This window comes from Anomalospiza imberbis, chromosome 1 (genome assembly GCF_031753505.1).
Source record: "Anomalospiza imberbis isolate Cuckoo-Finch-1a 21T00152 chromosome 1, ASM3175350v1, whole genome shotgun sequence".
Lineage (NCBI taxonomy): Eukaryota > Metazoa > Chordata > Aves > Passeriformes > Viduidae > Anomalospiza > Anomalospiza imberbis.
In genome coordinates, this window is record NC_089681.1 from 100,328,866 (window position 1) to 100,356,757 (window position 27,892).

Consider the following 27,892-nt stretch of genomic DNA (forward strand, 5'->3'; position numbering starts at 1 on the left):
TGTTCCTGATGATGATCAGTGCCTGAGTGTCTCCATATCGCTTCAGATAAGGCCCATCTCCTGGCGAACCACATCCCCTGGCTTGTAAATCAGGTTTCAACATACACTCAGTTTTGCCTGAGAAGGGGAGCTTCTAATGCCAAAGGGTACATCCTAACAATTCTTTAATATTATATATATATCATGCAAAAAAAAAGGCGCGAATTATACCTGTTGCATATAACATTTCTCAACGGCTGCAGCTACTGAGGCATGTTAAATGTATAAACGGGGTTTATTGATACGTAGTTTATTTGGAAACCCTACATCACAGGGACCACTGCGCTTAACCGGAGGGCGGGTCTTGCCCACGTCCCTGGGGAGGTGCTAGCCCTTTGCTAGCCCCGTGCAGCTTTCTAGGTGCTTCCTAAGAGGAAGCTCCCAGCCTCAGCGCCTGCACCAGCTGCCTCTGGCTTCCGCCCGCCCCTGCAGTGCCTTATTGGATTCCCGGCCGAGGGGGTGTTGCCGCGGCGACAGCGACAGGGCGTGCGGGCGGTGATATGCTGGGGCTGCGGAGCGTTGTATAAGGAGGAGCTGCAGGGAGCGGAAGAGAATTAAACGGGACCACTTTTCTCCTCTGTGAGCTGAAGAGGTTAGTGACTACTACTTAATCCCTGCTAGCTGTAATTAGGATTTGGAAGCAGGGCTTTCGCTTTCTGTTCCTCGCCTCCCCAGGATTGCTCGTCACCGGCGTTTCCCCCTCGGTTGTGGAGGACTGGGGGAGTTCTGCAAGTCACGTTGTCCTGGCTGCTCCGAAGACACCCTCCACACCTAAGGGGACGGGCCACCACCTGGGGAGGGGGAAGCAGAGAGAAAAGAAAAACGGGGAAAACCTTTTATTTGGAATAATGTCCAGGTTGCAGTGAAGCAGAGTACTAGCCCGTAAATGATGTGGAAATAGCCAAGTGGCATCTTCGAGTGGCCAGGGCACTGCGTGCTGAGAGTGTGAGAGGTCTTTTAAAACCTTTCCTACAAACTGGACTTCTTTTAGAAGTGCTGAGCTTCCGTCCAGTCCTGTGAAAATGCACGTTTAATGTAGCTATTTGATGCTCCCTTCTGAAACACCGGACCATCAAGCAGGCTATACCTCAGTTTACCCATGTGTAAGGTGAGAATGAAAATATTTTCCTTTTGTAAAGGGACATGGTGGGGCCATATTTCAGACAGCTTTTGGTGGAAGAAAGGTGATTCCTGTGGTCTCAGATATGGTATGGAATCCGTGTATCTGACACATTGATGCTTAATTACTTTATGTTCTAGTCTCAGCTATCACTTATCTCTAGGTAAAAAAAAAAAAGAAAAAAGATGCATCAAGGGCTCAAATCTACGCACAGTGAAAAGACAAGCTCTGCCTTTATGTAACTCCTGGCATCCTGCTGAACTTTTGTGTTGGGGCTTGTTAAAAAACCCCAACCAAACGGGTGTTAATTAGGGCAACAGTTTAATGAACTGATTTTGTGTGCAACCATTTTTTTTCCAATTCCTTGCATTGATTTGCCAAATTATTTTTTGTGGAATAAAGATAGTCTTTCAGCTGTTGGATCGATGGTTACAGATGTGAACACAGAATGACATTGTGCCAAAAATCAATAACATAGTGTTTGAACATCTTTCTGTCATTTGTGTTGATAAATAAGAAAATGAAGACAAATATGTTTCAATAATGTAAGTCCAACTTGAGGTTTAATCTTCATAATATAAAGAGCAATGGGTTAATATTTTAAATTATTTTCAGCATATATAAGAAAGCCATAGTTAGATTTATTAAAAACTGTCACAAGCAGTGCATAGCACTTAGAGAGTAATTATTAATACTTAAATTATAACTAAATATTATTAATATAATCATAATTGATAGTAAAATACTTTACAATTTCTTACTATTGGATCAGGAAACTTATTCTGGAGTGCTGATTTTTCTGGACTCCTCTTCCTGGGTTTACATCCACATGGTCAAGAAACTTTTTTACTGATTGAAATCTCTCAGTTTCTTTAAAGAGTGAACTGAGTTACTGTTTGTGGAGAACTGGAGTTCAATTCGATTAAGTATGGTTTGTGTTATTCTTGAAGCACTGGCAGTGCTTATTTTGTAGAGCTAAAAAGGAGACTCACCCTTTGTTGTTTTCAATTTCTTAGTGTCCTCATTATTTTCCCAGTTGTACTAACTGGTGTTTCAATACCCACTCCTCACGCCCCAAACCTAATGAGCCAAAAAGACCACTGCATTAAGGTCTAAGCAACTTGATGTTAAATGTCAAAGGGCAGACTTGTTCTGTTTTATTTTTCTTTTGTCATGATGAAAATCTGCTGTATCCACAGACTTTGAAAACTAAGCTCAGCAGAAGAACAGGACCACTTTGGTCTCTGGACTAAAAATTATCTGACATTGTCAAAAGTGAAGATAAATGGATAAATTAACGGTCCGGTTTTCAAATGAAAATGGGAATCCATTTTAATTTTCCATCTTACACCATGGTGTCAGGACTTCAGTAAGATGCAGGACTAGAACACACATTGGCATTTTTACTTTTCAATGGTGACTCTAAAGTCACCTGAGTTTGGTCCATCTTGTAGAGGGAATATTGTACTCTTATGTTGTGCAGATTAGTTGTAGGAAGCTTGAGAGGGTGTTTGCCATTACCACCACTGTGGCCCATTGAAGCTGTCTCTGCACTGCCATCCTTGGCTAGGTAAGCAGAGTCAGGCAACAGGAGATAAAGCTAAACAAATTTGTGAAGAAGTGGAGAAACTAACAGAGTTTGGGTGGATGTGTTAGTGGGACATTAATGCCCTGAGGAAGGAGTTCCTGTGTTTTACACAGCAGTACAGCAACATCAACGTGTGCAGGATTGTGGATAACTTTAACCTCGAATTTTCAGGCAACCATAATTTTTCTGAAACTTGCAGGTAGAGAGCTCAGTGTGTTAAAATAACATACATCATGTTCATAGTGCGCCTTATTAAGTAAGGCATTAAAAAGGTTTCTTCACTGAGCAGGGAAGCAGTGGGGCTTAGGAAAGAAAAACATACTGAAAGCCAAGACACTCTTGCAGTTTAATCCTGTAGTAAAAAAAGAAACAACAAACCAAAATCAACAAAACCTCATTCTGGATAACTCATGCCCTGTTGTAACTTAGCAGAACAAAGGTTGCTGAGGAGCTGTCTCATGCCTCTGGAGCTGGCATTGAACCTTGACAAATGTTCTCATGCCTGTAAAGCCAAAGTGTGGGACTTATATCTTAAAACCTTATAAAATAAGTGCAACTATAATAAAAAGATAAATATACATTTTACTTGTTTCCTCTCGACTCTCTAAGCAAAAAGATCTTTGGCTTCCTGTCCAACTGAACTTATGCATTCCTTAGACTAATATTTGCAACTCAGACAGAGATCTAATGTGCTAATTAGAAAACATTGCAGAAAACCCACCTGACTGGGAAAGATAGTGAAATGCATTTGCTAATCCTGTTCCTCCAGATGAGTACAATCTACCACTTTAACAACATGAGTTGAACAATTATCATAAAATAGATTTCTACTTTTTAAAAATTTTTTTCCTTATAATGGCTTTATTAACCAGTTAAAAGGAGCCTGTTTGTGGTGGCTAATGTTCCTGTTATAGTAACTAACCTAAATTCTAAATTAAAAGCTGCACAACACTGGCTAATAAAATGAGAAGTTCTCGTGGCTCAAGTAATGTTACTGTGTTTATTAACCTTCCCTCTCAGTGAAATGTTTAGGTACAAAGTCATTTTTATCACCTAGTCATTACCTCTGTTCTGTGAATGAGAGGAGAGAAAAGCTGTCAGAAAGAACATGGATTATTGAATAATCCCTAAATAACAAGAAGGAAGCAGTAGTACAGGATGTGAGGGGTAAGTTGAGACCACAGTCATTCTTGTTAAAACGTCATGGGTGATTCTTTGCTTTGCTAGAAGCGATACAGCTTTGTGACCCTTTCTGTTGCTAGGGTAAGCAGCCCTTAGTCGGTATTTTCTGTTTTTTGCAGGCTCTGACACGGATTAGCAACAGACTGGTTAGTCTGTTACTTGGTGATGAACATAGAGATCCCGGTGGCTTGCTTGTACTTGTCTTTGGCGTAATTAGCTGACTTTTCTCAGCACAATTGTGTGCAGCTGGAAGTGAGATCAGCATGTTTATAGAGATCTCTCTGTGCTTAGTGTTTGGTCTTAGTGACAGAAGGTACAAATGTATGAAGGATTGAGGGGGGTGGTTGTGGTTTGTTCATTTCTTTTGGTTTTGTTTTTGCCATTAAACCAGATTCATAACATTTGAATGGAGATGGCAGATGAATTCCTGGTTTTTGTCTTTCTCTAAAGCTTTGATTCTTTAGCGATAAAAATCTGTGAAGGACTCAGATACTCATTTCAGAACCTGGATAAGGAGGAATTCTGTCCTGTTGATAATTCACTGTTAAGTGATGAGGCTGTTAAGCAGAGTGGTACACTTCTGGCATTGGAGGTCATCATGGGCTTTGTCTACTTTCATTCTTGTTCATTGTAAGACAGAGGTAGGCCTGTTTTTGGTAAGTATGGAGTACTTGGATTTGCCGTCCTGGAGTGTTGTATCTGTTAAAAACAGTCCGAGGCATCTGAGATGTCTCGGGTTTGTCATCCAGAATTCAGGATAACCAGTCCCAGCAGTTATGTTTGCCCTAGGAAATGTGGCTTTCATTTGGATTTTTTTTTAAAGTCTATTTTATATTTACTTACTTGCTTAGAGAAGTGAAATAGCTATCCATGCATTCAGCCCAATATTTGCAAATTAAGATGTACTGCCTGTTCTTATATGCCTGGCATCTGAAATGAGACCTTAAGGCTGAGGGCTCTTGAATAAATATTTTCAAAATAAATAGGTCATTACTGTTTAAAAGTAATAGTCTTCTGTGATGTATTTCCAGCCCAGTCCTTCTTGAATAGGTCCTGGTGACAGCCTGACCTAGTAATATTCACAATAGAGATACAATGAAGACATAGTAAAAGAACCATAAAAATAGCTGTATTATATGATAATATAAAGGGGTCTTAAAGTGTCTGGTCCTTTGTTTTAGTGTAGATAAGAGCTTCCTTTCTCCTCTTGCCCTGCAAACAGGGGATGTGGCCATGTAATTCTCTGGCTGCTCTTGAGCCCAGTTTTTCTGATAAGGCCTCATCAGAAAGGATACTTCTTTCAAGGACACAGCCTTAATTCCCTGGTATCTTTGAAGAAGGCTGAATTTTGCACTAGAGAGATGTATGAGGCACCTTTTTTCCTTTTTTTTTTTTTTTTTGTTTTGTTTTGTTTTGTGTTCATGTAGTCAGGCAGAGAGAGCACCTTTCAGAAACAACTGCTGATCTGCTGCATGTTACCCATCCCTGTTGCTTGGGATAACCAGACCTGCCCACCATCAAATGGCCTGTAATATCAGAAATAAAATTTTTCTCTGTTGAAGTACAGGAGGGAAGGTCCTCCTATCCTAGATGCTCTTAAGTTATTGACTTGTAAGGAAGCATGAAGGTGCGGGCAACTCCAGAGATCAAGTTTCTTTTGATTAAATGACTAGTAAATGAGATGCCAACTCTTCATCTTTTGCCGTAGGATCTCATACAGCCATACTGGCAGATGGCCTTTTTCATCAAGAGAATCGTTATGAGCAGGAAGAACTGATGAAGTTGCAAAGTCACTCTCCATCATATTTGGAAAGTCATGGCAATCAGGTGAAGACCCCAGTGACTGGAAAAAAGGAAACATCACACTCGTAGCAGGGAGATTGGACTAGATGATCTTTAAAGGTTCCTTTCAACCAAAACCATTGTGCTGTTCTAAGATAAAGAAGTGCAGAGTACATTCCTTTACTGTGTGCTCATGATTATTGTTTTTATTATCCAGCTCTGACATGCTCTTATTTTTGCTTATATGCCTATCTGGAATAAACTTTCCTATTCCAGACTGCAAAACAAATCCATCGGGAGGAAAAGCCATCCAGCCTTATAGCAAGTGTAGTCAAATGGCTTGTGATCTCTAAGTCTGACTCAAGCCGTTATTTGGCCACACTATTGCATTCTTTGTCCAACTCAGTTTGATCCTAAACAAAACCAGTGGATCTGAGGACGGATTATTGCAGACATTTGTCATTCACATTTTCTGAGCTGCTGAGGTTCTGCTTCTGCCTTTGTGTACTCAAGTCTGACCATGGGAGGGAAGAACAGAGATTTAGTATCTAATGTCTGAGATGGGCATCTATGCAAGAGCTTACAGATGCCCACCTGTACTGTTTGTGTTTATCATATTAATGTAAGGTGCCTTGTGTTTTCCATTTCTAAGGATAAATAAAGAAATTTTGTGTTTCAGGCTGGTTTTGTGGAGGGGCCACAGTCATGCCTGAGATGGCTTAAATAATAAATATTAAGCTCACAGCCTTCTTTCCCAGAACCTCAAGACGCTTTCTTGAGTTTAATTAGCAGTAGGTAAGGAGAGAAGAAGGGATTTAGACAGACATTTTAAAAAGGAGCAAGGCTGAATAAAGTAATGAACAGGGCTCCTGTGACATTTTAGAATTGCATTTATGTTATTATTGGTGGCACAGGATGGTGGTAGTTCAGTAAAGCCACTCTTTTCAGAATTCAGTGGCGTCTTTGGCTGTTTAAAGGAATGGTGCAGTTAAGGGACATGAACTGGAGGTGGGGACAAAGCTCTTCTCTTACAAGAGTAACTGTTAAATCATTTCACCAGAATATTGCAGAAAAAATGAGATGGGTATAATCTAGTAAAATCAGGGAAAAAGAGAGAAATGTTTGCATTATGTTTCAAATGGAAGCATTAATTCCTGGAAATCTTCTACTTCCAGGATCCAGTTATTTTTCTGCCTCTTTTAAAAGGTATATTTCCCTCTTCCAGTGCCCAGAGTATTGTCTGCTCCTGAACCTTTGCAAGAGCTGTTTTAGTTATTTCAAAATTAGGTGCTTGTGTGCTTGATCCTGCCTGTGATAGGATATCCATTTTATAACAACCACAGTTGTTCTAAATAAAGTAATAGTCCACATTGATTTGGCAGAGGAAATAAGAGTGATACTGGGTTCTCTTATTCCAGTTACATGACCATGCTGGTTCCGAGTAAGTTGTGTATTTAAAATACTCCTCTGAACAGACGGTCATCTTCACTAAAACCTTCTAGCTCACATCTTTGAAGGCAGACTGTAAGGAAATAAAGAAGGCAGGGATGGTGTTCAAGTCTGTTACTGAATTATAGTTCTTTTTACACAGATTTTTGGAGAGGGTCTTTGAAGTTGCCAGCAGCTTCACTGGTCCCAAACTGATGAGATTTAACAAAGTATGTAGGAGCCAAGATGCTATTAATATCCTGGCACAATCCATCTTGTACTCTTCTTCAGCTAGTGGCACTGTGTGAACTTAATCATCGAGTTGATGTATAATTTTTTTATTAGTTTTGTATTCATTGCACATTCACGTTCAGGAGATGAAATAAACATTCCTCTTTCTTTAGACATGTTTTAAATATAGGTAGCTTTGGAGTGGCTTTAGCCAAGTAGCATCTTGTACTTTGCTTGAAGTTGGACTAATTTGTTGACAGTTTTTTGGGGTACTTTTTTAGACTTTATGCAACAGTCAATCTGGTGATGGTGAATCTGTAAAGAGGCAGACAATGTTAAATAGGAACCAATTTATAGGTAGTTCTTTTGCTTATTAACCCTGATCCTGAGTATGTCAAGTTCTACCTTGGCATGCTTGAAGGTTCAGGTTTTGTCACGCTCAGATCTGACTGTACAGTCAAATCAAAACTAATGGTGTTTTAGCCATCTTCTTGGCATATAAGACTACATCTCCTCTTGCAGGAATTGCAGGGTTTGTTGTGGGTAAACCTAGGAATTGGGAGATGCGGGGTTTGCTTTTGCATTGTATTCAGTTATATACAAATAAATTCTTGTTCTTCCAAAAACACTTTGCAAGAACTCTAATGTGCAGTTGCAGTACTGAGGGAAATATGCTTTTAGAGGTTTTCTGTAACCTTCATGGTTTTTGGTTTTTTTTGGTTTTTTTTTTTTTAACTTTTTAATCAAGTTTTCAGTAAGATACCAAATACCCCCTCTAGTGGCTGATAACCTCGGAAAAGGTGTTTGCTTTCTTAGGACAATTTTAACAGATGAGTAGCACTTTGCAACTACTTGACTGCTAAAGCACATTGAATTGCAGACTAACTCTTCATGAGAGAGAGGCTGGCCTTTGTGATTCTTAAGTGTTGTGTTGCCCACTAAGATGAAAAATACTAAGATGAAAAAGTCAGGAGGGAGTAACTGCAGTTGTTACTCTTCATTCAAAACCTTCTGGTTTTCCCTGCTCTCAAAAAATTTATGACATTGACAGATTTCCAAAACGTAATGAGAATGGAGAGCAACCATTGCATTTTGCAGGCCCTACTGAGTGGTAGACTGATAAAGTGACAGAGGTGATAGGGCATAATTTTTAAGATTACAACAATTATGCAAAAGTTTATCTATTTCCTAAGTTATCTCAGTCTAGTTATTCATAAAAACAATTTTATATCACCCTCAATTTGTTTTAGAAGGGTGAAGACTTTTTTTTTTCTGGGATGAGAAAGCTAAAAAAAGTGCTTGTCTGATTAGCTAAATTCTGTGTGTATATTGTTTTCTTTGAAGAGAGTATGAGATAGGCCTTCAGTGATAAGAGTTGCTGTCATGCTAGCAATGCAAGCAGAGGATTTCATCAGCCATGGTAAGCAGTATCTTCATAGTGACTGTAGTGTGTAGTAGGAGTACTTTTTTCATTTGGGGAATTCTCAAAATAGATCAGCCTGTTAGAGATCTGGGATGCAGTGACCTTTGGTGGACCGGAAGATAGGTATCATCTGTTGGGCTGAGTCCATAAGGATATGAAAAGAACATACTTGTGGCTGGATATGTGTTTTGTTCTTGTGCATACTAATATTGCAGTCAACTCTAAGAGATCTTTCTTATTGGGCTTGTAGGAGTATTCTCATTGAGATCAATGGGATTACTTGTGATTAAAGCTAGGCAAGCATGTAATTCCTTTTAGGATTTGGGTTTCAGATTAATTTAACCACAAGAGAAGGAAAAGAAGAAACCTATAGTTTTGTTGTTTGTTGTAGGGCATTGTTTTATATAGATACTTCAGTGCAAACTTTAGTTATAGTCATATTTTCTAAATGTCTGATCGGTGGGGGGATTTCCTGTCATGAAGAAGAGAGGTTGTAATAATACCTGCTTCTCACTTTGCACTTATTGTCAGTAGGTCTGAGAGTGCTTTACAGAAAAAAGAGGTCCTCACTGTTCTGGAGCTGGGGACTGATAGGGAAAGGGGATATTATTTGCTTGCCTTGGGTCAACCCGTGAACTCTGTGAGAAAGTAAGACTACAGCCTGGAAATACAGCTTTTCTGCTTCTGCCCAGCCCAGCTCTGCATTCTTTGGGCCCTCCAAAGAAGAAAGAGCTTGTAGAAAGGACTGCAATAATAGGCAGGAAAATGCAGGGGCAGATGTAGTAAGTGAGAAAATATTTCAGAACATTTTTCTGTATTTGTTCATCATCACTTTCAGTTGTGTTATAGCAAAAGGTTGGAAGCCTCTTCTGACATCAGAGTTTATCTGCAAAGCACTTGTCAATCTATCAAGTTAGGTGGAGAAGCCTCTTCTCTCAGTAAGGTGACACAGCAAAAACAAAATGAGCAGCATAAGCGAGGGAAGGGAATGGGCTGAGATTCTTGAGCATGTCTCATGGGCTGTCCTGTCATCTACACCTCTTGTGATTAGCTCTGAGCAGTTTTTCCAGAAATGAAGGTATGGATAAGTAGTTCTCCAATTTATTAAAAAAAAAAAAGCAAAAAAAAAAAAAAGCACTCAATTTTAAACAGTGTAAGAGTAAGCATGAAACAGCAGTTCCATTGTATGAAATAGGTGTTTAAGCAGAGTCTCGGTAATTAGTGTTCATACACTTAGCTGTTCAGAGACTACTCTGGGAGCTTTATTGCTCTGCAGGGAAGCTAGGGGCCATGGTTTATAGTCCCCAGGGACCTGGCAGAGTTCAGCTTCATGATAGCTTTAGTGTTTATGCAGATGTTAAGTCAAAAATGTAGTGAAAGATCTTTCATGCTTTTTTTCCCCCTTTTTTGAGTTAGTACCATTTTTAGCTTTCTTCGGAGTTATTTTCTCAGGCACAGATCGGTAGTGTAGCAATACCGTTGTTTGGTCACCTGGAGAATTAAGATCTATGAATCACTGATAGCTCCAAAACACTCCATTCTCCTGAGTGGTCTTTACTGCCAAGTAATTGACTTTCTGCTTGTTAAAATTCTTTTCTCCTGTGTCAAATTCACTTCCAAAAACTGTTATAGTTCATTAAAGCCTGAGAGAAATTTTGTGAACATTTTGTGGCTCTCTTTGCTTAGGCATATACTAATTAGCCACATAAAAGCAGTCTATTGCTTAAAAAGTAGCAGTGATGAGGCTGCAAGTTATATGCAATTGTTTATTTACCCACTAGAAGTTTCACAAGACATTCTGCAATTCAGTCCAGAGCAGTTCCTGGAAACTTATTATAAGTAGCAGTTTAATTTTTTTAAGGACATATTTTTATAAAATAAAAACTGGAGTACTTCATGTCTATCTCAAATTAATTTTTCAGGTGCCCCTAAGCAGGCTCAGTACTTTCTTGGATAGTTTCAAACTTAGCAGTGTAGGTATATTGAAATGTCATTTGAGTTTCAAACAAAATGAGTCTGACTGAAGATGGGTCCCAGAGATATGTAGAGAAGCTATTTTAAAAGTGTTCTTCCTCTTCCGGTTAGCAACCAAATCTGAATCACAAAGGGTGACTACAGGCAAGAGAACATGACAAAATGGTCATTCTCAGCATGCATGTACATCACAGAACTTCTGTCTCAATCCTCCACAGTGTGGAATATGTCACATATTAAAACCAGATCTTCAGATTTTTTCAGTACTTCTCATGGTTTTCTATTACTTTTGTGGGATGATTTTGCTTTAAATATGGAGTTGCAGGCTCTGGAAAGCAGCCATGTGATGGGTGTCAGGACTACTGCAGACTCTGGGGTTAGCAGAACTGTGTTTAAATAAAAGTTTTCCTCCTGCTCAGGTATTAATGCTGGAGGGAGACAGCGTATCTGTTAGTACTGCAGTTCTTTATTATCAACCATCTGTTGAATAGAGTAAAGGTGCTTGTTAGTACAGCATATGTCTATATATCAATGTAACTACATCAGCTTCAACTTTGGCAGTCAGCTGGAAAACCATAATTTAATTGGTGAACCTGCATATAAATGTAAAATAATGCAGGCATATTGTTCAAGTGGCATTTAAAAGCCAGGAGGAAAAGTTCCCTTTGGCTGTTTCCCAAGTACAGTGGTGCCAGTTAGGATGAGAGATTGTTTTCTGCTGGCAAACCTCTGTGAGTGTTGGTGCCTTGAAGTTATAACTCACTCAGCAGAGCCGATGTGCCTGTCAGAAGGCTGTGGCCTGGGTTGTGATAGCCAGAGAGATGGGTGGGAGAGATGAAGAGGTGCTGGCAAGGGTAGATATTTAAGTCCATAACAAACAGCTCTCAAGGAAAATCTACATGGTTGCTCTCTTATTTCCAGGTGCTGCTGTTTTCCTCTGAAATGTGGACACTGTAAATGGTCTTGACAGGTTTTTGAGAAAATTTCTGATTCTCATTTTGTGTTCAATTAAAGTTTTGAAGAGAAGTGGTGAAGAGCATTGTGGGTCACCTTTGTGGCTGTCTTTTTCTTGAAGAAGACTTTGCTTTTCTCTCTAGGTTGCAGTAAAAGCAGAGCAAAAATAATCCATCATGCTAACTGAATTCAAACAACAATTTTTTTGCCTTTTTATTTAAGATCTTCAATTGGGAAGCTGTGCAGGGTCTCTTTCCAGGAGGTACTTCAGCATATACAGAAGTTAAAATTCGTAACTGGTTTCCTGCAGAATAAAAAAAGGTATTTATGCCTTTGAATAGACTGCTAAATTTGAGTATTTGTGAATTTTTCCTTGGTAAAAGGAAACACTAACAACACTAACAGATTCCACTCTGTTCAGCTTCTGCATTCTGTGCTCTGGGCAGATGTTTCATGCTAAGGGTAGACAGTGAGAGCACAGTATAGTGGCACAGGTTGTAGCATGTTCCAACACCCTGAGTACAGCATCTGCCAGGTCTCTGGGTATTTGTAATCAGAAAGGGCTGAGAGAAACCTCAAATTTTCATCTTGATGATTTTACAGTGACTGCTGTTGTCTATCTGGTATTTCCCTGTAGACTTCTGTTGAGGAAGGTGCCGCAACCCTCATCTCAGGGCCCTGCTGCAGCAAGAGAGAAAAAATATTTTGTATGATATCTAAACAACAAATCCATTTGAAGGGAGCTCTGGAAAACTGTTGCTATTGGACGTGAAATGAGTACACAGAAGCTTGGTGGAGTTCGAGAGAGAAAAAGAGCCAATTTTATTTCTGACTTTGCAATATATAGAATTCCAGAAGTGACAGTGGATTGGAGGATGAAATTGCCACCTCTCCAACCACACTGATCAAACCAACAGTCCATCAATTCTGTCCTCCCACAAAGAAGAATGCAAAACAATAATTATTTGCATGAACAGTGCTGAGAACTCCAGTAGAAATATGTAAACATTATCAGAAGGCTAAAGAAGTTTTATGAGATCTTTTTAAAACTTTAAAAAACTTTTTAAAGAACTTATAGTTCTTTAAAACAAAAGAACTATAAAAGAAGACTTAACACTTTTAAAAATCAGGGCAACAGAAAATTTCCTCAGTCTGTTACCAAAAATCAGTAATAATAAAAACTCCTTAATGCCAGTGTAGCATTATGAAGCCAGCATTCTTTATTTTGCCAGATGCATGAGGGAATATCTTCTTCAAAAATCATGCGTGTTGAATACAGAAGAGGTCCTGTTTATGTACTATATTTTACATATATGTTCATTGATTTTCCCAGAATAAACATACATATGATAATAATTTCCCAGAAATCATTAACATATTTTCCCTACCCTTTACATATGTGTTCTTTTGTCCTGGGGTCTCTTTGGTGGACCATGACAACAGTATTTTCAGATAAAATACTTATCTGTGCAGTTTCTGCTACTCTTAAGATACATGTGGCACTTGAAGCAGTACACTTTAAAACACCAGGCTGAGAAGCCTTCTGCATCAGTGTTATGCTATTACCTGTGACATTAACTATAAAATATTTTGATTTCTGATGTGAGTCACTCATTCATATTTGTGGGAATGAGAGTTTGTAAACTGCAGGGAAAATGCAGGAGGCTTACTGAAATTCTTTATATATCACGGGAGAAAGGTGCTTGTACTCCTGTAACATCTAGGCATGCCATGAGAAACTTTCTTGAAGGGGAGGTAATTCCTAAGTTTTGCCTTTTAGCTTGCTTCTGCACTATTTTGCATGGCCTTAGTGATGTTGCACAAAACAGAGATAAGCCTCACTTCCCTCAGGCTTATCTCAGTGAGTGTTAGCAGTTTTGAGATGTAGGATCCCACTTGTGATTGCGCTGGGGAGGAGCACTGGTGCTGGGTGATGGATTTCTTTGGACTTACTCCATTGCTTGTTTTGCTGCTAAATTTTGCAAGACTATTTGGGTATAGACTACTTTTTTTTTTTTTTTTTTTGTGTGTTAATTGCTACAGGGTACCCTTGGTCTAATGCAGGAAGTATGCAGTAGAAGCACAGAAAGCTGAAGAGCAGGAGGGCGATGGTACGATGATATATTGGTGTAGAATAAATTATCCTCTTCAGCTATTTGCCTTTCTCAGCTCTTTCTCTGTGTCATGCAGGGCTCATCTCCCTTGGTAAGAGGAGCCACTTGTGCTGGCTGTCAGTGGGGAAGAGCTTCTACAGCAGTCAGTGTCAGCCACCATCCCCCTTGTCGCAGTTCAGAGGGGACCTGTGGTGAGCCTGGCAGGGCTGCCTGCAACCCGGCCAGGGTGGGTGCTGCCAGTGATGTGAGAGGCATTCCTTAGTCACAGCATGTGAGCATGGAAGACATCTCCTAATCTTCTCATCAGCTCTCTTTGCTTTCATGCAGCCAATTAGGAAAAGGTGGAGAAAATGCTTTTGGATGCTGTTGCATCACTTACGGTATGACTTTTTTTCAGTATGACAGGAATCGAAGTTCAGCAGCCTTGAAAATGCCTGTGAAATATTTTTAATTAAAGCTTTAGCAGAGATCACTGATTTTAAGAAAAAGGTGTGACAGGCAGGCAGAGCAGTTTGTGATTTGGGTTTCCTACTTCATCATTTTTGTACTTGAAAGATTATTGTGGCTGTTATCCTCTTGTAAAGGTTTGAAAGAAGAAGTAAACTTTTATATATTCATCTGGACTCTGAGATAAGAATTTTCTATTCTGCTCTTACCTGGTTTGTAACAGTTCTGAAAAACACCTAATTTACTTTTCTCCCTGAGCAGCTGCAGATTTTGGTGTGTGAGCAAAATGAGGGTAATAAAAAGCCGCAGCAGGGAGGCAAACACGGCAGTTTTTCTGTTAGCAACGTGTGTAAGCAAAGGTTCTGGACCATACATTTAATAGCTGTCTCTTTCAATGCATTAGCCACCGAACCCTTGACCTGGACCAAATGGCAACAGGTTGCACAGTAACAAGTTTTGTTCTTAGGTAGAAATCTTCTTGATTCTCTTAAATGTTAGTTTTGAGGAGATCAGAAGAAACTAGGAAATTCTTTTTGGAGAAGGAGAGGCAAAAATATTGATGTTCAGCTACCTAAGTATCTGCAGAGAGACATTCTTTGTTCCCTGAAGAAGGTAGTCAGCTGCCCCACTTTCTCTGCTTTGTTGAAGCAAAGGTCAGCAGCTCACCAGCAAAAAAAAAAAAAAAAAAAAAAAAAAAGTAGTTCTTGGAAACAACATGACTGTAGGAGATTCAGGGGAATTTGTTTGCTGTACAACTCCAACTCCCAATCCCGCTGAAGGCAATGGGAAAATATTAACAGCTTAACACTCCACTAACCTTGAAAATGTCTGAACTTAAAGTAAGCTCCTGATCAGCTCTTTTCAAGCTGGACTTGTGAGAGACTGGAAAGATTGATGTCTCGAGATGTTATGGGCTGTATGTGTGTGGAGGAAGGGGCAGTGCCCTGCCCTGTACACCCCCACCCTAGAGCCTGCATCCCAGCCTGGCAGTGGCTGCCAATTCCTGGCACACTAGAGGCGATGTTCCACAGCCACCTCTGGGGCTCCTAGCTCAGCCTCCTGAGTGGCCGAATGACCAAAGTCCCACCTGGGGGAAGGGCCCAGGAAGGCCAAGGGGTATTTAAGGCCTAACACAAGGCAGTCAGATGTCTTGCATGTACTGCCTCTTGGAATGTGTGTCTGTACACCGCTGGAACCCAGGAGCTGGTAGCTATGTTTGTTTTTTTCTATATCTGTTCTGCTTTTCTTTCCTTCTTGCTCTCTCTTCTAATTCCTTCATCTTGGACTTTTGAATAACTTAAAATTGAACTGTCTTTGAGTTTGCAAAGTTGAATGAGCCAAGTTAATGCTTTAAAAAGTGTTATCTGTTGATTGAATGTTGCACTAAACTTGCCAAACTTGTCTGATTTTCTAAAGCTGCCAGTAAAATCTTTTTTGTTGTTTTGACCTCTTGAGAGTATCTTCTTGGTATTTCTCCTGTGCAACTAACTCAGAGTACATGAACAACCGTAAGCCCTTTTAAAAGTCTCATTGATCATGGTTGTTTGGAACTTTACAATACTAAAAAATGTTCTTGCTATGACAGTGGTCAAACGCTGTGGCAGGGGCATGGGAGGTTGAAGGATTGCCAGCCATGGGGGCAGTCAGAACTCAGCATGGCTCTGGTGCAACTGAGTGGGGTTTAGATAGGGTGACCTTCTGGTGCTCCTTCCAGCTGAGGTCATTTTGCAAGTCTGTCCCTTTTTCTCTTTGGCCACAGCAAAAAGCAAATGTGATGGAGAGCCCAGACTAGGACTCTGCCTGTGTGTGGTACTAAAAATGAGTTTTGTGGTTACATTGCCCTCCTTTACCTCCCCCTACCCCCGCCCCAGCCCTACACAATAGTGTCACCATGCCATACCTCAAATACTTTGTAATAAAATGTCACTGTAATTCCCCATGAGAGCTCTTTGATACATCACTGAATTATTTTCTTGCACTAAACATGCTGCTCTGTGTTTTACCTTTGTATCTTTTTGGCATATATAAAGTGAGGGGCATTCAGCACCGTAGGCAGGAGCTTAAAGGAAAACAAAATACAGACATGGCATGTGATTGGAGAGGGGATCTTTTTTCCTTTGTACCAGCAGCTGTCAACCTCTTGCACTGCCAGAACAGTCACTTATGGCTTTGCGGCTGCACTGTCATCCTGTCAGACAAGAGGCACAAGGAGGACTTAAGTGGGGTTGTCTGTTTACCCATCTCAATCTCAGAAAGATGTGAAGGGCTGCAGCCAAGTAGTGTAAACAATCTAAAGAGTTCACTCAAGGGATTGGCAGTGGCTGGAAGAAGACTGAAACAGAAGAAACAGAGATTGAAGGGATGTTTTCAATAGATAGAAGGAACAAAAAGTGAAGAGAGTCTGATCTGACACATTTTAGGCCATTTTCCTGTAAATCTTCAATTAATTTACAAAGTAATGCTAGTCCTCAGGATGCTGGAATAGTGCAGGTTTGAAAGGTTTCATAAGTTGTCAAGTGCTTCCACAGATGAACATCAAATCATAAAACCAACAGAAGAATTTATTGCCAGAGGCCCAGCAGCCCAGACAGTGAGTGCAATACCTATCTCACCCTCCGTATTATGCAGTTGTGTCAGCAATTGCATTTGGGAGATGTAAATCTTAAAGAGATGCCTACTTGTCATTAAAGAGATGGCAGAGCTTTCTTTGGGCATGGAAATGTCAAGCAAGCATCTTGATAAAATTTCGTGGTTGGTTACAGCTTGGCATTGTAGGATGTGTTGGTGATTACGTGGGGAATGCAGAGATGCTCTTTGCTTCCTGTCCCAAAGTATTCCTGCTATGCTGCTGAGCGCTGGGACTGTCTGTGTGGCACCGTGCTGCAGACGCTCAGGAAGTCAGCAGGGTTTATATAAAGCTCTGCTGGGTTTGCAGAACCTTTTGGCTCCTTTCCAGCTTGGAAGTGGTGATATAAATAGAAGAATGTCTCACTTTTGAAGTCTGTTTTCTATTCACAGAAAGGAAGAACTTTGCTGGAGCTGTGATTTAATAGCTGTTAAATATAAATATCAAGACCAGTCCTATGACAGACTGAACTGCTGAATCCCATTTCAATGGGATATGAGTGAGCTCAGTAGCCTATAGCATCACATCTCTGTTAGTTGGTTGCTGACACCTGAATAAGGTTTGGTGCTTTGAAAGCAAGGTTCAAGAGTATCCATTCTCACACCTTCCCTGCCACTTGGGCTTGTCCCTGTTACCAAAAAAAAAAAAAAATTGCCTTTTTTTTTCTTTTGGACAGAGCAGCAAAATGTTTGGGACAGTGGTGGTTGGAGTTGGAATTGCTGGCTTAGCACGAATCCGAGACTTGATGAATCCGATGCCTTCCAGCCCTTCTGAGCACCTGAAACTCTTTGGCTTTGTATCCAGGTTAGAGATTTCATTTTAGCATGTCTAATATGTATATTGCAGTGTTTTTTCTTCTTTTTCAAGCCAAAAAGGGAAAGTTCGTGCAAATACGCCTGTCCTTCTGATCGGCAGCTCAGAAGTGAGCACAGAAAGCTTTGCAAGAGGGAACAAATAGGTTACCTTAGTGAGGTATCTTTCAGAAATTACTAAAATAAAAACTGAGAGATGTTCTTGCTGTAGAATCTGTGTGATAAAAATAAGTTGTCTGACTGGAATTTCCTGTAGATTTAAGGTAGTGCAGACAATAATGATCTCGTGTCTGCATAACACTTCTAGAAATGTTAAAAAAAAAGTTTTACAGAGTTTTAAAAAGTTATTTTGCAAAAACATGTTTTAATGCCCCCAATACTCCAACTTCATAATAAAATTCTAGTATTTTTTTAAAACCGGGTATCGAACCTGTAGATATCTAAAGAAAATCCCATGATTTGCTACATGCAATAAGGTTGCTTTTTATCCTTCTTACGCTTCTTAGAGAACAAGAGATTTTCTCACTAGTTTGGAAGTGTGGAAATATAGTGTGGACCTTCCTCTGAGCATTCCTGCTCGACTGTCTGATCCATTACAGTGGAGCATAAAAGTTTGAAATAGTTAGGCAGTACCTTTAATGGATCTCAGATTGTGAATGTGTTTTTCCAGCTATATTTAAATTGTGCAGGGTTGTTTGAGACAGAAAGGACTGATCAGGTCACCCACTTTATCTTCCTGCCAAATACACTTTTGGTTCTCTGATGCCTCTGCCAGTGCTACAGGTGACCTTGAAGAGCACTGAAGAAAGGGTTTCCACCACTGTTTTTTTGAGAAACAATGCTGTTGAAATGCATAATTCACAATAATCTTCCTTGGATCCCCATCACACAAAATCACCACCTGTCTTTGCTTTCAAGTCCTGCTTGTGGCCTGCCTTCCTGCCCTGTCATCTATCCTAACACTGTCAGGGTGCCTGCTCCAGTCAGTAGTAATGCAAAGGGCATTTGGAGGGATTGTGTGTTTTTCATTTTCAGCTGGAGCTGTGCTCAGCTTGCTGCCCAAGAGAGCTTTCCCCATAGCACTGACATGCTGTGTGTGTTGCAAGGTGAGCCATCATAGCCAAGCATCTGCTTTGTCCCTCCCCTGATTGTCTGTACTTGCAGTTGTGTGCATCCCTGCCATCTTGAGTGCTTTTGTCCACGTTGTCCAGGATGGTGGGGAGAAGTTCTCCCATAGGAGCACTGCTCTCTTTCAAGTCACTCTTTCATAACATCTCTTTGGTAATGCTTATTAAAAACCGAAACACTAAAACCAAAAAGGACTAGACAGTTCAATAGCAGGCCAGTTTCTGGACTGATACCACCACCTGCACACTGGTCCATTTTTATTGGTTCTCTTCTCCATTCCACTTTTGTCTGTAAGTGCTCATGCTCTTCCTGGATAAGAAATAGGTTATTATACACTGGTTGAACTCTGTGGTCCATAGGAACTATTTTTAGGTATTGCCAGTACATGGACAGTGGTCCATGGGAACAATTTTTAAGTACTGCTACACAACATGTGGTTGGGAAAAATGGATCGTGACGGTTGTATTTTTGCTAAATATACAGGAGAAGTTTTGGCCATATTGATGATGCTAAGCAGATTAGCCTGGAAGATGCTCTGAGAAACAAAGACATTCATGCAGCCTTCATCAGCACAGAGAACAAAAGCCATGAAGAAACCATCAGGTATTTTGGGGGGTTTTCCCCTGCTCTTTTCCCCTTTTCCCCTGTATTTTAGAAGCTCTGAGGAGCTGTGTAAAGCTGTTGCAGGAGAAGATAGGAACACTGAGGAAAGACTGCCAGACTAGAGGCCTGAAGTGAATGATAGTGAGTTCCCTAGAGCACCAATAAGCCCTGGAAGAGAGTAGGATTTAAGATGCATTAATTTCCCAAGTAATTCCATTTCCGCACCTCTAGGCCTCTGTTTGATGGACAGGCAGCTTAAAACAGGATTTAAAGCCTTTCCTCACAGATTATATTGTGGAAGGGTAGTCCAGTGCCTCACTCCAACTGCTTACAAGTCTGTAAGTCATAAATTGCAGTGCTGAATGCTGTAGCATTTTAGGAATTTGTTGTAGGTGAGTGAGGGAATTCTGTGGCAAAAGAAGCATTAAAACCCTGCTCCCCTGCTGTTTAAATGTGTGATGTTGCCACTTACACCATCCTTCATAGGAAAGTTGCCATTTATTTCTGTTACTCCATGTTGTGCATCTCTCCATGTGAAGCTGGCTGTGGGAATGAGAAGCAGCTTGCACGGTGGGAGAGGATTAGGATAATATTCTTTTTAATGGCTGACCTTTTATCCCTTTCAGAATGTTCTTGGAAGCTGGGAAACATGTCCTCGTTGAGTACCCCATGGCTTTGTCTGCTAAGGCAGCCCATGAGCTCTGGGAGATGGCTGAGCAGAAAGGTAACACATTTGTTCTCAAGAGTGTAAGCAGTCTTACCTGTTGGGTGCGAACTCAAAGACAAGTCTCCAGCCTACTTTTAGTCATCACATGCAAGGGAGTATGACTGTCTCAGAGATGTGCCAGTCTAGGATGTAAGACTTGTGCCAACAGGGGAACAAATACAAAAACATCAGTGCTAAGAGTAAGGTATGTTTGCCCTCACAAAAACTCTAACCTCTATTTGTGACGCTTAGAATGCAGTTAAAGAGGAAAAACTTTTGTCACTGTGATAGTAAAGCACTTGATGAGTGCAGCTGTCAGACTTGTGCAATTCCCTGTCCTCTCTCTCCCTGGAAATGAAACTATAGACAGCTCTCCTAGATTCTAGCATTTGTGATGTGCTAGCCACACACAGCTGCTCATGCTACTGTAGGCCAGCAAGGCATCCTTGTCTGAAAGACAGCTTGTCTCTAAGCAAAATCTCTTTATTTCCAGAAAGTGCGTGGTCCCATCCCAGTGGTGCAAAGGGATGAATGGAGCTGCAAGGGGAAGAGCAGTGCTGGGCAGAAGCAGAGTGCAAATCATTTGGACAAGCTGCACTTTTTATACCACTGCTTCCTTAAGATCTCCTTTGTGACTTTTGTCCTGAAACACTGGAGGTGTAGGATTTCTGCTTTGCTGTTTCCCTGTACCAACACGTTACTGCCTTGTTGCTCACCAAATGGTTTCCCATTGAGCAGAATTTATGGCTCTTTTCTTGAATTAGCAGCAGTTACTGAGAAACTGTCAGCAGCCTACAATGATTCTCCTGGAAATCTTCCAGAAAAACACATACTAAATGAAGGACACGTTTAACTTATATTGGATAACCTCTATTTCAAAGTAGCCCAATTAATTGCAGTTGGAGGCAGATACTCCTTAAAAAACTGTTTCAATATGAGTCTGAGCATTATGCTTTTTTTTCCCTCGTCCTTTTTCTTTCCTACTGCCCTGGGAGGAAAAATGCAGAACAAGGAAATGCAGAACAAGGGGAAAGAAGCCAAGAATTAATCCATCCATTACTCTGAAAACTCTTGTTTCAGCCTTAGCTGGGTACTGGGTTTCATTACAGAGTTTCTGTTATACATAGTAGCTACTGTTCCTGCAGTCTCTGTATTTGTTGTCTCCTGAAAATCCTTAACCCAAATTGATGCTTCAGCTCAGGGCCCATGTTTCCATGTTTGATTTTCTTCCTGACATCACTTTGTGAGCCATGCATGAATATTTCTGCGTGAGTTCATACTGGTGGCTAGTGAAGCCTTTACTGTTTAGACATGACTTTGATTCACACGGGAAACTTACTTAATCTGTCCTGATGTTTCTTGTGGTTTTGTTTTGGTTTTGTTAATGGCAGGTAAAGTACTCCATGTGGAGCACATTGAACTTCTTACTGAAGAGTACAAGCAGCTGAAAAAAGAGGTGGCTGGGAAAGACCTGGTGAAGGGAACTTTGCATTTCACAGGTCAGTAGCTCTGAAGAAATCAAAGTCCACCTGGATTTGCTCCCCAGGGATGCCAGTGCTTCCAGGCTTCATTCATTCCTTTCACACAAGACTCTGTCTATAAACTGAGTAGAGACACAGGTACTGGTTCTGGATAATTCCCTTGTTGAATCCACATGCACCTTCCTGTCCTCTACATGTCCTGAAGGGTTGTTGTATATGTACTTTGTGCAGCCCTCTCTGCCATGGCTCATCAACTGATCCATTTCGACATTAAATGTGTTTATTGACTTTCCTACTCAGTCCATCCACTGACCTTTCTACACTCTGATCTTTAAACCTGCAACACTGCAGTTTCTTCATCCTTCCCTTTGCAGAAAGCATTATTCTATTTCCTATTCCTCAAGAGTTTCTATTCCACCAGGTAGTGTCCTTGATGAAAACAAATCAGGATTCCCAGCTTTCAGTGGAATTGCCCGTCTGACATGGCTAATTGACCTCTTCGGAGACCTCACTGTTACGTCAGCCACCAGAGAGAAGCAGAAGGATAAAAATTATTCCAGAATGACTGTTCACTTTCAGACAGCAAACAAGAAGTGAGTAATGTCTATGGCAGCACATGAGCCAGGCTCCTCATCATCTGCAGGACTTCTGCCTGCAGGAGTTCTGCATTCTCTTCTCCTCTTGTGGAAACAGAATGGGTGGAGGCTAGCATGAAAGTGTACATGTCTTTTAAAGATGCATTTTATAATAATGAGTTTTATCTCCCTTTTATTATGCAGTGACAATATCCTTCCTATCAACTAGGATATTTTTAATAGCCTTGCTAAAAATTGGTATATCATAACTATGAAGTAAGTCCCCAGTATTTCATTCTGTCACTTGACTACTCATCTTGGTCCAGAGAATGATGGAAACACTCAGGTTTGGTCATTCTGGGCCATCTGTGCAAAGTTCATGTCCTTTCAAATAAGTTGAAGTTGAAGTTACTAGTTACTTACAACAGTTTAAAGCAACCAGATACAATTTGAGAATTAGAAAAGGTAGAGAGAAATTAAATTATCCAATGGTGATGGAACTCCATGTTTGGTTTTTTTTTGTTTGGTTTTTTTTTTTTTTTTTTTTTTTGCAGATACGCTGATAAACAACTTAAAAAGCCCAAACCTAACCCAGTGTTTTAGATAAATGTGTAGTTAAAGTAGTAACCTGAAGGACTAGCTATTTGGGGAGTGAATAATCAGGGCTCCTTTAAACTCTTAATTTCACCACAGGTCTGCGTAAGCATTTCATCAGCTGCTCTACAAACCCCATTGCAGTTTATCGTGGGATTATCATCTTGAGTTAGCAATCTTCCTCTCTCTTTAAATAAAACAGCATTTCCAATTCCTTTTAAAATGCAGTTGTGATAGGACAGGACTCTGTATACAAGCTCTGTTTACCCTCTCAGCAATTTGCTAGTAACATAAGTAGCTGTAAAGATCTAGATAGGGTGAGATTTTGAACTAATTCCAGCAGATGGAACTAGTGGGTGGTTTAAACATTTCCCTGGCTGTCCTGTCTTCCTGTGTAGTCCTTAGATGCTATTTATGATATTTGCTGGATACAGAACTGGTTCTGGATTACTTTTTTTTCCCTGCTCCTCAGCACTTACCAATATTTGCTTCTCTTGGCCACTACTATTTGTATGGATCAATGTTTTCTCACCATAAGTGTTTTAATAATTTTGGAGACAGTCAGTTTTATGCCTCTGGGATAATTTAGGCTGGGTGGAAAATTACATAGCGTTCCTGTATTGTGTTCGGTGCTGGGGCCATATTTCCTGCTGACCTTCCCCACTGACGTCAGGGGAGTTACTGCAGTAGAGAATTTGGCCCACTCTCTGTCAAGTGAAGTTGTGGCCCGGCAGTAATGGTGGTGGTGTTACAGATATAATTTGCCCAACCTTTATTTTGCTGAAGGATGGGAAAGGTCTGTACCTTTCATGAGAGCTATCCCATCCTTTTTTGAAAGACATGAATGCAGTAACCTTGAGAAATCAGGTTAATTCATCCTATTTTCTGCCTTGGAAAATACAGCAGGTGCAGAATGCAGGAGCCTGTGTTCTGCTTGTTAAGCAGCGATTTGTGTAAAGGGTATAGTCTGTCTCCACTGCACAGCCCATCCTTGCTGCTTGTCTGGCTCTGGGTGGATTTTGGAGGTGTGTTAATGCCTGCACCCAGCTATTTGAGAGATGACCTCTGCCTCTGTTGTGTGTCCAAGACAGCTGAGCTGACAGCCTCTCTGTGATACAACATTGAGCAATCCAGGAAGAGCCAAACCTCTACTGACAGCGCATCTGGTTTGGGACTGCAGTTCCTGTCCCAGGATTACAGAGCTTGGATTCAGTAAATGTCAGAAATCAATTTTTAGTGCAAGCTGGAGAGATAATGATTTGGGCAGCATTTCTTGTAATGTTAACTAGGGATAGGGTCCAATTGCCTAATTCTCTTGCAGGCTAAGGGAGCCTCTCATTGATTTAATGATAAATTAAAAATATTGGCATTTTCAAAGAGTTAAAAGGAAAATGTTTAAAAGAAGTTGAAGATATTTCCTAAACATATACTGTCAAGAAACATTTGAAGATATGTTTTCATGGAGAGCTAAGCTTACAGGGTCTAATAAAATATCTTTAAATTGAACATTCATAGAAAATGATGTAATAGATGCTTTCTGCAGAAGTCGCTGAATGAAATTTTAAGCTGAGTGGATGCAGAATTCTTTCAAACATGAAACCAGCTTAATTCTTCTGGCAGTAAAAAGAGTGTTTGTTTCATACTGGTTTGTTGAGCTATAGCAGTGCAGCGAGGTCCACTCATTATTTGAGGAAAAAGGGAATCAGGAAAGCAAAAAGTCTTTTTCAATGTAGCTGAGAAAATGCTATCAGTTTACAATTTGGAAAGACAAAATGGCCATAGAAAGGGTGTTTTCTTCACTGCAGACTGTTTGCTTTGCAAACAGTCAGTATAAAGGTGGTTTGTTAGTGCTTGATTAAATTTTCATTAACTACCCAACATATGTAACCTGGCGCTATGCAGATACCAAAACGTTGGATTTATTGCTTGTAAGTAACTCTACTAACACTTCTAAATAACGAAATGTATCTGTAGGTAGAGAATACTTTGGTACAAATTTTTAATGAAAGTGGGTAAATTTTCTATTTACCCAAAAAAAAAAGCTACAGCCCTTCACAATTTTCTGACATAAAACACAAATCTGCTTCCTAAGCTACAAAACTGCTTAAATAATGTGTGGGCTTACAACATACTTACCTTTATAGCAAAACAAGAGGCTTATTTCAGAGTAGAAGTTGTTGTTAATTAAAAATGAATACATTTTGCTTACCATCAAGTAGAATCAACCTCTCTTTGTGAATATGACTAAAAATCCAATTGCAGAAGAAGATAAATCTATTATTAAATCCAACATTTTCCTGCTTACTGATCTAAATTAGTCATTCTAATCACTTTGATTAAATTCTTCCCGCTCCACATGTTTGTGCTTCTGGCTCAGTAGCTTCCCAAGCTAGAGCAGAAGGCATACACTTGAGCCTGATCACTGGTGTGCATGTGCTCTAGATCACCCCAGGGAAGAGTGATCTAGAGTTCCTTGCTATTACATGATGGAAATCTTTGCCTGTGCCTGCCCAGTGGTTTCTTCATGCCTACCCACCTGAGATAAAGCAGCTTTGAGTAACAGGTGCCTCAACTGTCTCTGACTCTTTACTATCATAGGAATATAAAACCGGCTCTGTCAAGTCAGAGCAAAGCCCAGCTTGCTCAGGAGCCTGCCTCTGACCCAGATCAACAGTCTTTACCTCAGGGCAGTAGGATGGTAACATGGAAAACACTGAGCAATATGGCCCCTAAACACCCTTCTGGCTTGCAGTGATATGTAGCCCTAGGACTTCCTAAAACACATGGTGCCTTTGCATTTATTAGTCCTCTGAGATTTTTGGTGCATTCTTGCAGGCTGTGATTCGGATTATTTTTTCCCCCTCCAGTTGCTTCATTCTGTTCAATCAGGTTCCTCTGGCCATGCTTAATTTGTAGGGGAAGTGGTGGAGATGTGTAAGTACAGGTGAGCAAAGAATAATTGATACGATGATGTAGATATAGAAACTGAATCCTAGAGCGTAAAAGATGGGAGGTGCAGAAACATTAAGCTGAGCACTCTGCAGAATGTGTTCAGGGCAGATTGATAAGGACTTTCTTTCCAGATGTAATGATACTGAAGATTTCATGGGCAGAACTTGGAGACAGAATTCATTCTTCCAGGCTATTGATGCCTTCATAATTTGTGAGTGGCAGGCTAAAGTAGGCCATAAAGGACTGTGGGAGGGCCATCAATAACCAAGTAAGAAAAATAATGTGCATCCTCTAAACACAGGCAGTAGTGAGTGCTGATGAATGAGCTGCAGAAAGGCAATGGTACGGTTCAGGCGGTTGACAGAAGACCAGGAAGGGAGCATTGTGACTGTGGCTGATGTTGAGGGCCACTCCTCAAAGGCGTTGCAGTGTTGGGTCAAGGACTCTGTTAAGACCCCTAAAGTGGCACAGCATATCCCATGGCTCCTTTCCCCTCAGCCAAGATGGAAGTTGGGAAGGAAGGTGTGAGCTATGCAAGTCAATAGCCAGTTCCCCAGCCTTGGTTTGGAGCCTGTGCTATCCTGTTGGTGTAAGGCAGGACTCTGCTCTGATTAAGAAAGCCCTTCTTGAGAGTCTGTGTAGGTATAATTTTTAGGTTCAGTGCTCCCAGTGATGAGAATGAAGCATTTTAAAAGTTCAGAGAGTATGGACACTTGTGTCTGTGTCAGTGAATTTGTTCACTGGGGTTCAACTCACACAGTAGCACCTGGCTCATGATTATGTACCTGTGTGACTTAAATCTATTCTTGCTGGAGGGATGACTAGACGTTGAGGGCCTTTTGAGTTTAGCTGTTACTGAATTATGTACAACGTTTTTGGACATTTAACTGCACTTTCCATCCAAGTCCACAAACAGCCCACAAACTTAGCTCTTCCTTATGACGTGGCTTGATGTTGCTTGCTTCACGTTGTGCATAGGGAAAACAAAGCTGGACAGAGCTTAGATGGTGCGCTGAAAGTCATGGCATGAAACAGTGGCAGAGTTAAGACTATTTATTACCTGCTGTTGAGCTCTATAACCACAAGGCATGTTGGTCAGGACACATTGCCTAAATGTGCAATAACTGATATTCAAAAATGGTGCCTTTTTTAGAGCATTTTCTGCAAATAGTGAGAAAACAACCCAAACAAATTAGAATTGTTGATTCAATTTCTTAATTAATACTTTTTTTCTGCTCCTTCACACTAGACCCTTGACTTGGATTGAAGAAAGGGGACCAGGGATGAGACGTGAAAAGAAAATCAATTTCTGTTTCACAAGTGGTTGCCTGGAGAACTTCCCTGAAGCCCCAAGGTCTTCTGTGGGCCTTTTCATGCAGGATCAGAACCTCTTTGCCAAGAAACTGCTGGGCCAGGTCTCCAAGGAGGAGCTGGCTGCTGAGAAATGGCGAATTTTGCGGTGTCTTGACCTTGCTGAGGTGATCCAACAGTACTGTGAAGAGCCAGAGAAAATCTATTCCTGAGACTGCTCTTAGGGAAGGAAGAACATGGCAGACAGAAAAGCTGTAGGGCTAGAACTCTCTGTTGTCATCACGCAGTTGTTATTTCTGTTTCATTACCTTCTTTTTGACTACTTGTGATTCTTGGGCTCACCAAGTGTTCTGGGAGAGTGTGAGCTATACCCTGTGTCTTCTGGTTTGCACCAGACCAAAGCAATTCCTCTGCTCTGATGCATCCCTGTCCTTTCAGGTAGTTAGGAGCCTAGCAACAACCAGCTTTCCTGTGATTCAGCTGGGAATATCCCTGACAGTAGATCCTGCAGGAATGTAAATACTATATGTAATTCTCTCTCACAAGGTCTGTCCCCCCATTCCAGATATGTCTGGAAATGAATGTGTCTCAATAGTATTCCTCTATTATTTTCTAGAATGAAGTTCCAGTTCAGTTTTCCACCTCTTTAATTGAAATACAGAACACAGTCTTGACCTTTTCTTCCAATTGCCCTGAATTGTTCTGTGTGTTTCCTCTAATTAGTAGTCTTGCTTGTTATGAATTGGGGGGGAGGGTTAGTGGGGGGGGGTGGTTTGTGTGGTTTTTTTGCTTTTTTTGGGGTGGCTGGTTTTCACACTGGAG

General features: G+C 40.7%; 1 protein-coding gene across 9 annotated transcripts; it reads left to right on the forward strand.

The window, feature by feature from the left end:
• Positions 1-475: 475 nt before the first annotated feature.
• BLVRA (biliverdin reductase A) lies at positions 476-27,648 on the forward strand. 9 transcript variants are annotated; one of them, XM_068202423.1, is made up of 8 exons: positions 476-631; positions 11,944-12,042; positions 17,587-17,712; positions 19,332-19,451; positions 20,078-20,175; positions 21,549-21,656; positions 22,060-22,231; positions 27,009-27,648. In XM_068202423.1, the coding sequence occupies exons 3-8, from the start codon at positions 17,594-17,596 to the stop codon at positions 27,280-27,282; spliced, it is 891 nt and encodes a 296-aa protein (XP_068058524.1). In that variant the 5' UTR covers positions 476-631; positions 11,944-12,042; positions 17,587-17,593; the 3' UTR covers positions 27,283-27,648. The 9 variants fall into 9 exon arrangements, with proteins under 9 accessions (XP_068058524.1, XP_068058526.1, XP_068058514.1 ...); XM_068202413.1 differs by lacking the exon at positions 11,944-12,042 and adding an exon at positions 715-1,147 and having other exon boundaries at positions 479-631; positions 17,585-17,712; XM_068202382.1 differs by lacking the exon at positions 476-631 and adding an exon at positions 2,599-2,729.
• The last annotated feature ends 244 nt before the right edge of the window (positions 27,649-27,892 follow it).

What these genes read in the sequence shown, in the direction of transcription:
- BLVRA (XM_068202382.1), top strand. Translation starts at nt 2,632, where the DNA reads ATGTTGTGCAGATTAGTTGTAGGAAGCTTGAGAGGGTGTTTGCCATTA. An exon ending in GGAGATGGCTGAGCAGAAAG is followed by an intron (nt 20,176 to 21,548) that starts GTAACACATTTG and finishes TGTTAATGGCAG; the next exon opens with GTAAAGTACTCCATGTGGAG. An exon ending in TTTCAGACAGCAAACAAGAA is followed by an intron (nt 22,232 to 27,008) that starts GTGAGTAATGTC and finishes CCTTCACACTAG; the next exon opens with ACCCTTGACTTGGATTGAAG.